The sequence below is a fragment of the Arvicanthis niloticus genome, chromosome 1, assembly GCF_011762505.2.
Source record: "Arvicanthis niloticus isolate mArvNil1 chromosome 1, mArvNil1.pat.X, whole genome shotgun sequence".
NCBI classification, from domain to species: Eukaryota; Metazoa; Chordata; class Mammalia; order Rodentia; family Muridae; genus Arvicanthis; species Arvicanthis niloticus.
Genome location: NC_047658.1, coordinates 162,414,308 through 162,428,061, shown reverse-complemented (window position 1 = coordinate 162,428,061; position 13,754 = coordinate 162,414,308). Strand labels below are relative to the sequence as shown.

Sequence of the window (13,754 nt, the reverse complement as noted above, 5' to 3'; positions counted from 1 at the left end):
GTTTTCCTGCAGTTACTGCTGTTCTTAGGAGAAAGAACTGAAAAAGGGTGGCACAGAGGAAATGAGAACAAACTCTGAGGAACAGCACAGAGAACGGTGAAGTGGTGGCTTCTCCTGTCCTTCTCAGCTGCCAGCAGCACATACCTAAGCCCAGTCAGTAAGGTTACTTCCTCCAGGCACAGTTGTGTTGCTCTCCACAGAGGAGGAAGCAAGAGGAGAAGCAGGACTGTTTTCCTTGAGACCAGCTCCCAGTTAGAGGTGGATGGGGCGATCCTGTAGGAGGTGGGTGGGGCGATCCTGTTGGAGGTGGGTGAGGCTCCCTGCGGGAGGTGGGTGGGGCGATTCTGTTGGACACGAGTGGGGCTCCCTGCTGGTGGTGGGTGAGGCTCCCTGCTGGTGGGGGGGGTGGGGCGATTCTGTTAGAGGTGGGTGGGGCAATAATCATTTGCCTCCTTCAGTCCTGTTGAAAACTTGATCCTCCTCAAGGAACACAAGTTCTGTGTGGGTCTCTTCACTGAGCCCTTAGGATGATTCTTCAAGGAACTGTGTTCCTTGGTCAAATCCCTCGGAAGTGCATTAGGATGCAGATTCCAGACTCCTACACCAGAGCTGCCATATTGGAATTTTGGGTTTGGAGTTTGCCCTGCAATTTTATTCTGAGAGCCAACATTTTGAGTAGAAGAAGCACTCAGAGTGTGGTCCTCACAACAAACCCTCCCCCTTCTCATTCTGTGGCAGGAGGGAGGTTCTGGAGTTGGGGGAGGGTGGGATGCTGAGAGCGTGCTGGGAAGGACCAGCAGTCATGTTATCTGTCCCAGCGCTGGGTCAACTCCTAGGTCCTCAGATTCCTCCTTGCCTCCTTGATGGCACAGAGAAACCGGGGGATATTTGGCCTTCAGAGCCCATGAATCCATCCCCACAGTTGGTTTAGAGCAGTTTTACCTTGATGCTTATTTCTTTTCCTGAAGTGGCTTGATTTCTTATTTATGAAATTGGAAACAGTTATACATGCACGTTTATTTATTTTTCCATGTTTTATGTACACACACACATTTTATACTGGCAATAATCTAGATAACAGAAAATGAAACACACTGAATGTTTGCTCTGTGTGCCAAAGGTCTTTACTAATCTAAACCCCCACACAGGCAAAGGTCAGGGAATCTTCTTTCTAAAGCTGATTTGTGGTTCTGCCCCCGAACTGCTCAGAACTCAGAGTCATGAAGACTGAGTATCATGATCTTTCAAAGCCTTCATTTTTTCCCCCTGAAAGGACAGCCAGCTAAGATGCATTTTCTAAATCCCCCTTTGCATCAACAGTCCCCAAGCTGATTAGTGTTCGGCTCACTGCTCCTCTTTCCTGATTACTAAAGGGCCTTTGATTCTTTTGGCTTTGCAGAATTGACTTGGCAATAAACCAATCAATTAAGAGTGTCCAAACATAGTTTCCAATTTATTTTTAGAGCAACCACATCTTGGCTGGATACAGATCCGAACTTCCTCAGCTTCCCAAATAGTTAGTGTGCCTTTAAGAGAGCAGGTGCTCTGAGGGAGCCAGAGAGGCCACTAGGCCTGCCTGATGTCTCCTGGGTTGCTGAGCCACAGGAAGTGTCTGGGAAGGCTGCCACAGACTTTCACTCTCTTGCAACCCTGAAATGATATGGCTAACCAAAAGCCAGTTTTGTGGGCTGTGACCTCAGAAGCACAAAGCTATTAATTAGACCAGGGATTTACTGAATGGTGTCTGCCATGCCTGGGGCAGAGTCTCAGGTATAAACCCTCCTGTTCTAACTCCACTCCTTAGTCATTATCCCATGTGACTTCCCCAGTGCAAAAGCCAAAGAGGGTCAGTGAACCCACTGTTAAGTCAGTACAGTGACTCAGAGAAGGATGCTGTCTTTTGTCCAATCACAAGGCCATGCATGGCCCAGGGATCCACCGTTCTGTGTCCCTGGCCCACGGCAGCCTACTCCCCAGTAGCTTCCTTATGGCTCTTTTTGATGGCAGGAGTCCTCTTTGGTGTCCTCTCCAGCTCTGGCAAATCCTGCTGGACAGACTCAACCAACTGGTGTCTTAAGGAGCACACACAGGGGGAAGCGTGGAACTTCTCTGAGTTTGGGATCCGGCCAATGGAGAGTTTCACTTTCTAAGACAAATCACAGGAAATAATTGAGTGACTGAAGATTATCCTGAGATTCCTCAACTCCCAGCCAGCCATCCTTCATAGCCCTTGCATCTGTTCTTGAAGGAAATCCTATGACGTGCTGGCTGCGATGAGCCCAAAGGCAGCCGCAGTACGGTCAAGTGGAACATGGACTTTCATTTCCTGTCATCCGCTGGCCTAAGCCTCTAGGCAGGTTCTAAAAGGTGACAGTGGCCCACCGTGCTGGCTAGTATTATGTTAGCTTGGCATGAGGCAGAGTTATTTTGGAAGAGAGAACCTCGATTAGAAAAATGTCCTCGGTCAAACTCTGCTCTTGAGAGAGCTCGTGGTTTGACCTTGGCCGGCCAATTTCCCTAATAAAGCCTCTGCTGATTGCATCCAGGTATGGTTTCTTGTGATCGTTGGGTGGTCCTGATTTCCTGAGACTTGAGGAAGGGTCTCCTGAGTATGGGGGGGTCTTCATTTGGGGGCTCGTCCTGGATTTACGACCACCCTAATCCAAGAACCCCACTGGGAGGTAAGGGAACACAGCGGTTTTCTGTCTGGTTGTTGTGTGACCTTTTGTCTAAATTGCCTGGTTTCTAGTTTTTCATGTGCTCGGTTGTCTAAATTGTCTGATTTCTCTTGTGCTGTTTTGTCTAGGTTTGTCTAAGTTGTTTGGTTTCTAAGTTGTTGGTGTCCATCTGTCTGAATTATTTGGTTTCTGAAAAGTGCACTTTCAGTTTGGACTGGCAGCTGTTTCTGTCTCGTGAGGAGCAGTAAACCGTTTTTTTTGTCTCAAGAAGAGATAAAAGAGTGACTAGCAGATGAGCTGGGGAATCACTAGCTGCCACACCCCCAGAGACGTCTGGGGGTTCATCTAGGTGCCGGAGAGGATGTGGGATCCCTCTCAGCTGACATTGGCGATTGAGACGGGTTTTTGTTAGTCTTTTTGTGTGTTAACAATGAGACTAGAGAGAAAAGGTCAGAAATGGCCACCGTGGTTGTTGTGCTCTCATGGCAGTGTGTCTATTTTTGGATTGTTCATTGCTGGCATGTTAGAAATCTGGTAGACTTGGTCCAGCATAGGCTGGCCAAGTTGTCTGAATCTGTTAAATCTGAATCTGTGAGGACTGACTTCGTTGTCTGGTTATTGGAGTCTTACTTGGAAGGCAGAGGCAGGCGGATTTCTGATGCCCTTCCTTATTGTGTAACTTGGTCCCTGTGCCCATAGCAGGGGCAAGAACTGTCTATATCGCCAGGTTTATGTGCCACCCGTGAAAGGGGTGAGCTATTTGTGTTGTTTTTGTGTGTGTGTGTGTCTTTTCTTAGCAAATCATTTGTGTGTTAGCTGTTAATCTACTATGTTAAACATCTTGAGTTAAAAATAGGTAACATGATCACCGGCAGAGAAAGAAATGAAGCCGCCGGGTGCGAGAGTGCTGCTGCAGAGAGGCGGGCAGATCCTTTAATAAGGGGCATCCGCCGAGGTTCGTGTTCTGACAGTCCGCCTACCACATGTAGGGTATCCTCCAGATAATACCACATGGAGGGTGCCCCCGCCCAGCCTGCACTTGGCGGGCGACAACTTGTGGTTCCCCAGCACAGCGACAGTGTGCGACAGCTACCTAGTTTGGTGTTCGTGGCTGTACTGGGTACCTTGAGGTCACTGCTGTAACAAATTGGCGGCATTTCACCTGCCGCCTATGAAGATAGATAGAGCCCAGGTGTTAAAAAAAAAACCTGGCAGTGGAGCCAGGGCAGCTAGACAAACAGCCCCAGCAAGATTATTCACCTGAGAGTTATAATTATATAATTATATAATTATATATATTTTTATTAAAAAAGTAGTGAGTGAATAGTGCTGAGATTTTGAAAAAAAGAGAAAAGTAAATATATAGTGCTGAGACAAGTGTGATGTGACTCCAGCTTAGAAACCCTGAACCAACAAACCTGCCTGCAGACAGGTCAGACAGGTCAGACAGGTCAGACGACAGGTTGCCTGCTACAAGAAGTTAAGACTGTCCTGTGTCAGAGAACCAAAAGAATAGGCCTCCATTTTGGTACAGATACAAATTTATAGTAAAAAGTAAGTTAGTAATCAAAGCAATAGATAGGCCAGGATCCCTCAGACACCTAGATCTAGTGCCCAATATAGTCACCTAGATAAATCTAGTGGAGGAATACCCTTTCCCCAATAAAAGCCTTTCTTCCACAAGACCCTTGTAGGTTCTGGTCTTCAGGAGTGAAGAACAAGAGAGGACACCGGAAAAAGAATGTTCCCTCAGACAGGGAGACATGGGGACCCCATCAATTGATCAGGCCACGGTCAGTAGCAGGTTACAGAAGGTAAGGGACACCCAAAGGCCCACGCCAGATCCCGTTGATAGATCTTATGTAAGAACATGAGACCGCACTAATTTTCACTAAGGCACATGAGGTTAAGCAGGGATCAGATGAGTTGCCCACAGCCTTTCTAGACATTCTGTCAGTATAGACAAGGCTTCAGAGACTAGAGGAGAGAAATAGAGAAGATTTAAGGATTTAGTGTAAGTTACTGAGAAAGTCTAGAGGAGAAGAGTGGAGAAGAGAGGAATAGAAAAGGTTTAGTGTAAGTCTGGAGAAGAAGAGTGGAGAAGGTTTAGTGTAAGTCTAGAAAAAAGGAGTAGAGAAGATAAACGGTTTAGTGTAAGATAAAAGGTCTAGTGTAAGTTGCTGAGACTAGAGAGAGAGGTGAAGAAAAAGAAAGGTAACAGGAAAAAAATTTACAGAAAGCAGAGAAGAGAAACTCCAATCAAAGAGAGATAAACTCTTTGAAAAAGACCAGTGTGCACACTGCAAGTAAAGGAGCCAGCTTCGGGGTCCAAGAGGGCCCTAACAAATAGAAGCCAGGGCCAGAAAACCCCAGGCCTTGAAAAACACCCCAAGTGGTGAAGATATTAGCTCTGTGTGAGATGGGGCAGCTTGGAGCCACCCAACTCTTGATAGACACAGGGTCCTCCTCCAGGCCAATGGGCCAAAATGTATTCATGGACTACCCGAAAAATGGTGGACTAAGAGATGGGCTGGGTATCCCATTCATTTATGGTCATCCTAGACTGTTCCTACCCTCTGTTGGGTTGAGACTTACTCCCCAGGATTGGGTGTCCAGATACAACACTTCCTACCTGACGGGCTGCAACTAACTGACAAGAACTTACAGGTAGAAGAAAGGCTTCTCCTACCGACTCCAGCTGGGAGCCAAGGTAACCTGCTTTACAGACGGGAGCAGTTTTCTCCATGCTGGTCAGAGACAAGCCAGCACTACACAACTGTCACCTGGACTGACTCCCTACCCCTGAGATCATCGGTGCAGAGAGCAACCTTGGAACCTGGGGCCAACAAGCAGGTATGCTTTTGCCACAGCCCATGTCCACAGGGCTATATACCAAGAGAGGAAACCCTGATAAAGCCAGCAGCTGTAAATATTCATTGCCCAGGACACCAAAAGGGGGAGACTCAGTGGCCTGAGACAATAACCAGACAGATCAAGTGACTTGATACAGGAGCCCTTCCCAGTTTTGGGCCTAAAAGAGGCAATGGTGCACACAAGAAGGGAGAACTATACTCCCCAGAAAGCAAAAGACTTACCAGGCTAAATGCACAGATGGACTCTTAAGATATGAGTGCAACCAAGCAGCCAAGAGATTTAAAGCGTATAAGGGACCTTAGGTTTTGAGCCAGAGAAATAATAAGACTTAGAGTAAGTAAGAAAATACCTAGGAGAAAACAGCCTAGAATAGGGACCTTCCCGAGGTTTCAAGTGTCCTAGGTAATTAGATCAGATAGCAGTTTTAAGGTAAGTCAGGAATTGTCAGAGATATTAGAAGCTCCACTGTTTATACTGTCTCCAAAGCTCAGGACAGGTAGAGAGAATATACAGAACCCTAAAGCTAAATTACCCTCGGGAACTGGCACTGGCTAAAGTGTCCCTTGTCTTTGTTTCACATCCAGAATGTCCCTTTTGTGTGAGAAATGATTTTTCAGGCTACTAAGAGACTGTTCCTGGCACTGGTGACCATCCGACCTCCTTGAAATCCACCAACACCTGTGCCTAATGCCAACCTGAGAACATCCAGACAACCCCCTGCTGTTTAGCTGTTTAGCTCAAGGTCGCCTGCTATTCTACAAGGCCAAAGAACTTCGGGCCTTGACTCCTGAGACATCCCACCCTAGAGGCCCAGGAGAAATGCTGCCTTAGAGGGTGGGGCTTAGGGTGTGTACACCCAAGGTTAAATGACAGCTTGTGATTCCAAGATTGAAATCGAAATGTGAATCTAGAGTTATATAGATTTGTTCCTTTTTGCAATTTCTCTTTATTATATATGTGATTTTATGTGTATGCAGACAATATGTGCCACAAAATATGTAAAAGTCAGAGGACAACTTTAAAAGTGTGTTTGAAAGAAATAGAAATTTTTTGAGACCCCTAGCCAATAAAATAGAGCCGAGGACCCCTGCTAACAGATACTTAGTGCCTAAGATTGATAAATGGCGAGCTTGCAGTTCAAGATTAACCCTTTATATATCTACTTCTGTATTAGATGAAGTCAAAGATTATTGTGTACTTGTCCAGCTAGTTCCCGCAGGTACTCTTGAACGTGAGTTTGAGATACACCCTAGACGCTTCTGCAGAGAGCCTATTTTCCTTGACTCTAGCTGTTACATTGAGACTAGGAGTGGCCGCAGGTGTGGAGACAGGTGCTGCTAAGAGAACTAGACTTGCTGTTTCTTAAAGAAGAAAGTCTGTGTGCTGCTAAGGTTAGACCAGAGACAGAAAGATAGAGAGGCGCAGTAAAGTTGATTTGAGAGTTGGTTCAATAAGTCCTCTTGGTTGAGAACCCTATTATCCTCCCTTGCTGGACCTCTTGTGATTTTACTCTTGCTTTTACCATAGGCCCTTACATTTAAATAGATTAGTGACTTTTGTTAGAGAAAGGATAAGTGCTGTTCAGTTTTTTGTGTTGCACGATCAATATAGAGCTTTAGGTCAAGAAAATGATAATTATGATGACACTAGAGTTTAAACCTTTCTAAAGATCCAAATAGGAAAAGTGGGGTGGGAATGGACTTATTAATAATTGTGTTTTTATGATTTAAAAACCTAAGTTTTTATGATTAAAAACTGTCATTAGAGAAAATGGAGGAATGAAGAATGAAAAATTATAAAAATCATTTTTATAGAAATTATACATATATAGATGCTTTTAAAGTTCTTTTAGGGACATGGAAACTTTTCTCTGAAACAAGCCAGGCCAGTTTCAGGAACTGGCTGTAAAGAATGAAAGTCATTCAGGTGGTAAAAACACAATGACAGGGCTGTGGCTCTACAGCTAGAGCTAGTGAGAAATAGTTAATAGATAGTTGACAGGGTAGGGCAGTGATATGGTAAAACCACATTTTTGAGAAGAATGAGTGTGCAGAGTGATTTTCACATGACTCTGGATCATTTGGGCTAGATTCCTCTGAAATGTTCCACTGTTCTTGGTTACCCCTCCCTCCCTTGGTCTTCCCAGTGCTATGCTCAAAATCTGTAAAACAACCAATCATGTGTAAGTTCGTAAAAATACAACCATTCATGTGTAACTGTGCGAAAATGCCTTCCTTTCCCCACCCCATGCTTTAAAAGACCCCTTAGCCCGCCACTCGAGGTCAAACTCTACTCTTGAGAGACCTTGTGGTTTGACCTTGGCCAGCCAATTTCCCCAATAAAGCCTCTGCTGATTGCAAAAACAAACAAACAAACAAAAAAACAAACAAAATAAGTCCTCATTCTGGGCAGTGGTGGCGCACACCTTTAATCCCAGCACTTGGGAGGCAAATGCAGGCATATTTCTGAGTTCAAGGCTAATCTGGTGAGTTCCAGGACAGCCAGGGCTACACAGAGAAACCCTGTCTCAAAAAAAAAAAAAAAAAGAAAGAAAGAAAAAAAGAAACAAAGAAACAAAAAGAAAAAAATGTCCCTTCTAGATCAGCTGGTGGAAAGTCTGGTATGTTTTTTGGGGGAGGGTATTGATTACTGATGTAAAGAAGCCCAGCTCACTGTGAATAGTGCCATCCCAGGGCTGGCGGTCCTACTGCCATAAGAAAGCAGAACAAGTTAACTACTAGGAGTAACTGCAAATAGCACTCCTCCCTGGCTTCTGAGTCACTTTCTGCTCTAACTTCCTTTGGTGATAGGCTATGGTGTGGAAGTATAAGAGACATTAACCCTTTGTTCCCCAAGTTGCATTTGGCCATGGTGTTTTCTTATAGAAATAGAAGTCTAAGATAGCCACAGAGATAGACCCAGTTGCTACAAGAACTCAGCGGTCCCCTGGAACCCTGTGCATCCAAAGGAGACTGCCATACAGGGAAGGGCCAGACAAAAGCAGAAGGAAGAACACACACCATGATTGTTTGCCTCTAAAATGTTGTCATGCTTTCTGCTTGCTGTCTCTATCCCGTCCCTCTGCCTGCCTTCCATCTTTCTCTACTATAGTCCAACAGGTGTGGCTGGCTCAGGTACGTTAGCCACAGGAGATGCCTACCATTGCCTGCACAGGTCCCTTTCCAACCTTTTTTTTCTTCTTACAAGAACCAAGTGTTTGAATTTTAAAAGAGGCTTGACTATCTACTTTCACATAAACAAAGGAAGCCAGGAGTGGTGGAGGAAGCATAATTTCTTGACTCTTGTGCCCTTCCCCCACAGTCTTGAGTAGGCCTTCCAGTCATTTACCACAGTAGACCAAACCAATAGGACCTGGGAGGCATTGCATTGCTGGCCTTGGCACCCTGCAGTCTGCTACAGGACTAAGAAGAAACTCAAGACTGCCTGCTGAGCTTGCCTTGACACCTTCGGGCTGCTAACCCCTCACCCAGCCACTGGAGAAGAAACTCAGGAATGGGGCTTCCCCTTTATATGTGAAACCAAAATATTAAACTTCGGGCCTTGATTAGAATATGTTGTCTTGGCCCCACGTTTCTCTCACCCTTCATTCCCCTTTCATTCCCAGTGTTCCTTTTAGGTGAACCCGGTTCCCATAGTTGCTGGAGGCTACAGACCCTCTAGATCAGTGCCTCTCAGCCTTCCTAATGCTTTAATACAGTTCCTCGTGGTGTGCTGACCCCCAACCATAAAATTACTTCTGTTGCAACTTCATAATTGTAATTTTGCTGCTGTTATGAATCATAATGTAAACATCTGATAGTCAGGATATCTGACACGTGACCCCTGTGAGAATGTTGCTTGCTCCCCAAAGGGTTTGTAGCCCACAGGCTGAGAACTACTGCTCTAGATAATCATGTACTTAATATGCATAATACATAACCACAGATCTAGAGCCTAAAGAGGGGTCTCTAGTGTTGTAGTTTGCAGAAATATCAAGTCAAGGATCTGTTTTCAAAGAACGTTAACTGGGGAGTCCCATATTCGAGTATATAAGTGCTTTATAAAAGATAAATGTGAATGTCCCTAATTGAAGCCCAGCAGGTTGAAACTTTCCTCCAGACACATCCCAGAGATCCAAGGAGTGCAATTTGAAAATTGTAGAAATGGGTGAACGAATGAATGAATGAACAAATGAATGAGTCCTTGCTCTGCTCCTCACTTTAGAGAGACTCTAAACACAGAGAAGATGGTGCCTAACCAAAGTTCTCTGGGCTAAAAATCAAAATGGGCTAAGAAGGGATGAACACCATGGCGACTGAATTAGCCAGTGAGACCAGGTAAATACAGGTTAGCTCTTTAAAGACAGATGATGAGTGCTGAGCCACACGTTATGTTGAATTTTAGTAATAACTTCATGCAGAAGGCACATCGATGTCAGATTCTCGATGAGAAAACAGACATGCAGAAAGAGGAGCCTCTTAATGTTGCATGGCCCACACAGGTCAGACTAAGGTCACAGTGATTGTGTGGAGCACGTGCTCTGTGCTAGAAACACAGCAAGCATGTCACAGCACACTATACCATTTGTCACAGCATGCTATACCATTTGATTCTTCAACAACTGGTGTGGTCAGTGTCCTGACTTTGCCAATTTTACAAAAAAAAAAAAACAAAAACAAAAACAAAACAAAACAAAAAACAAAAAAACAGGTGTAGACTGCTTAAAGGGGGATACAGTCCACAAGTTAGTCTGAGTCCACGGGAGCTCTTCCTGTTATCTCACAGTGTTTGAGTTCAGAAACCCAGAGCCTTCTCTCCTAGCCCAGGGCTTTCCCCAGTAGTACTTGACTAGAAGTCAGACTTTATCATAGTCTGAGTAGGTCTGAGACCCTGATCCTGTCCCTTCTGTCACTGACTTGGTCTGGCCAGGGCTGAACCACAAGACTCACCTCCTTCTGGATACATCGGGTTAGAAACAAGGACACCTCCTCCAGGCTTTGGGGCTTCAGGTCATTCACGGCCAAGATGTGATCTCCCTGGTAGAATAAGCACCCTAGTCGGGGAGGGCCTTCCCAGCGAGCCACACTGCAGGGGGAATACAACATCCAACAGAGAAGTAAGTCAGAGCTGATTGGAGGAGCAGGAATGGGCATCTCTGAGTTCACTCGGAGCTGAGTCAGCTGAGTCGTCCCACATGGTTGGCCAGCTCCTCTCTCTGTTTGCATTGACTTCTATTTATTTATTTATTTATTTATTTATTATTGGATATTTTATTTACATTTCAGATGCCATCCCCTCTCCCCATTTTCCCTCCCTAGAAAACCCCTATCCCATCCCCCCTTCTCTTTTTTGCTTTTATACATTTTTAAAATGTTAATCAAAGGCTTTTAAGTTTAGTAGTGCTCAATAACAAGATGCCCATACAATCAGAAGTGTAAGCCAATGCCCAACTTAGATATATCAACTATTTTTGACTGGCAGAGACACTCAAACATCTGTCTCCATGTCCCCTCCCCCCCACATACACACACACTCTCATCACCTAGCTCCTCCTCTCCTTCTCCTCCTCCTCTCCTTACTCATCCTCTGCCTCTCCTTACTCCTCCCACCTTAGCTCCTCCTACACATCACCCTTCCTGTTAAAATAAAACTTTCCTCTTAAAATACAATTAGAGCATAACTATACCAATTTGTGTCAGTAAGGTACAAGATAGACCTAATACCCAGTCTATCATTTTGTTGACTAGCCAGAACCTCTGTCATCTCTCCTAACTAAAAGACTTAGTTCTGAACCTGGCATTTTTTCTTGGCTTTAGAATGAATGTCAGCTGAAAACCATCCTCTCAAATCTTTTCTCTCATAGTAAATAGCCGGGATTGGCTATGAGACTATAAGTCTTCAACCCCATCAGAAATTTGGATTGACTTCTTCCCTCCACATTTTCCTCTCTCTCAAGTCCTGCTCTAAGAAAAGCACCCACAAAGACCCTGCCCACCCCAGTCCCTTGTTTTGCTTGTAGTTAATCTCTCCTGTCCCAGGACTTAGAATTATACACAGTGAGAACACTTTGTAGTTTTGAATAAGACATACTTTTTCTACTTACTTATTCATGTGGCTATCCTTTTTGCCTGGCTTTGTGACCCTGAGAATATAGATCTACCCCCTTTCGTTGCCTTAGTTGGTGTTTAAAGTTTCATAACTCCACAGTTCCAAAGAAACAGGATGCTCAATAAATGCCTGACAGAAGCGAGCACACAGCGCCACTCAATGGCTGTCTACTGAGTAAATAGTTTAAGTGAAGAAATCTGCGAGCTTGGCCGTAGCCGAGCTCATAGGCTACACAGCCAGCTGCAAGCCTTAGATTGCAAAAATTTGGAAAGACGGAAAGTTATGACACTGTGGTGTATTCTTTATATTAAAGAATCGTCATGTAAAAATCCAATCTTCCAGGACCAAAGAGATGGCTCAGTGATTAAGAGTACTGGCTGTTCTTTCAGAGGACCACCCCTAACCCCTGTCCTGGGGTACAATTCCCAGCAGCTACATGGCAGGGGATCTATGGCACCAGGCACACATATGGTGCATATATCTGTACATGCAGGCAAAATACCCATACACATAAAATAGAATAAATATTTTTGATCTTCCACTAAAATGAACTTAACAGGCTTATTTATTTGGGGGTGGGGGAAGAGTGTCTCACTACATAGCTAAAGCTGGCCTTGAACCTGCTATGAAGCTCAGGTTGGTCTTGAACTCTTCATCTAGGGTACGAAGATTACTGGTCTGTGTCACCATGCCCAGTCACTGTCTACAAGGATTATAGAATCAGGAATATAGCAATTATGCTAGAATTTGTCTGCCACACAGACTTTGTGTTGGAGTTTTGGAGTAGAGGTCTACACTGGGTTATGGGACTCCTAGACCCTCCTATACATCTTTTTCTTTAAGATCCTATCAACTTTGCTCTCTTTTCATTCGTTAAATGTTCATTCTGCTGTGCCTGGGAATGGTGCCCTTAACATTCACTCTCCTTTGAAGAATCAGAAACATTCTGATTGGTGGGCTTTTTGGTCCTCTTAAACATAGCCCCGCAAAAGTTGACCTCACATAGAACACTATGATCTTGTCTGTGTGGCAAGCACTGTAGTCTGTGTCCAACATCATTTCTGTCAAATATGGTGTTTCAGAATAAGAGTCTCCCCCACCCTTGACTCCTGTTCATTCCCGGTCACTCACAGTTCCCACCTATCACAGTTCCCACCTACCATATCCGTCCTGCTGCTTCTACCAGAGCGAGATAGTTGATGGCATCCCGAGGGGAGAGGAACACGTTCAGAGTCTCCACTTGGCTCTCACTGGGCATGTTGCTGAGACAGAAAACATTTGTGTAAATCACATCAGACAGCCAACTGTCCCTGGCTGTGAACAATCCTTTCAGAGTACACTTTTGGCCTTCTGTTTCTGAGATAACATTTTCCAGCTAAACCTTGTCCAGAACATATGAAGAAAAAAAATATGAATTTAAGGCACTGAAAGTCATTCATTGTATCCTTTCCTGCCCATCTTGGGATGTGATAGCAGATGGCAGACAACGAGGAAGGAGGCAAAACTGGACTGAGTGAGTTTATTCCCATGTCCACCAGGTCACTTTGCGTATTTGTCTTCCTGAAAATATTCCGTACAAAAGGACATGTAGAATGACTAAGATGACAACTAACTGGACCATCCAGAGCTCCCAAGGACTAAACCACCAACCAAAGAGTACACATGGAGGGAGCCAGGACTCCAGATATGTATGTAGCAGAAGACGGCCTTATCTGACATCAATGGGAGAAGGAGGCTCAATGCCCCAGCGTAGGGGGCATGCTAGAGGGGTGAGGCAGGAGTGGGTGAATGGATGGAGGAGCACCCTCATAGAGGCAAAGGGGAGGAGGGAGAGGAGGACTAGGATGGGGGTTGTAGAGGGGTAAATGGGAAAGGGAAAGGGAATATCACCTGAAATGTAAAATAATAACAATAATAATAGCTACTTTATCACACGCTCTGTACATCACCTAGGACCTGCTCAGAACCTCAGGAGACTTGCCTGCCCACAGGATGTTAAGGGGTGAAGTTGGTGATGCCCTAATCAAATCAGTGTGGTCCAGGTATAGGGCTAAAAAGGCTGGCCAAGGGGAAAATGTCACCATAGTTGGAAAT

The 13,754-nt window shown here is 44.9% G+C and overlaps 1 protein-coding gene across 17 annotated transcripts in view; it reads right to left on the bottom strand.

Annotated features, from left to right (window-relative positions):
- Positions 1–997: 997 nt before the first annotated feature.
- Positions 998–13,754, bottom strand: part of Plekhs1 (pleckstrin homology domain containing S1) — a 35,148-nt gene continuing 22,391 nt past the window's right edge. For all 17 annotated transcript variants that reach the window (XM_076925360.1, XM_034522948.2, XM_034522916.2 and 14 more), the window contains 3 exons: positions 12,821–12,922; positions 10,502–10,637; positions 998–2,146 (listed from right to left, as the gene is read on the bottom strand). In XM_076925360.1, the coding sequence (XP_076781475.1) occupies positions 1,967–2,146; positions 10,502–10,637; positions 12,821–12,922 (418 nt within the window). In that variant the 3' untranslated portion in view covers positions 998–1,966. The remainder of the gene's footprint in view (positions 2,147–10,501; positions 10,638–12,820; positions 12,923–13,754) is intronic.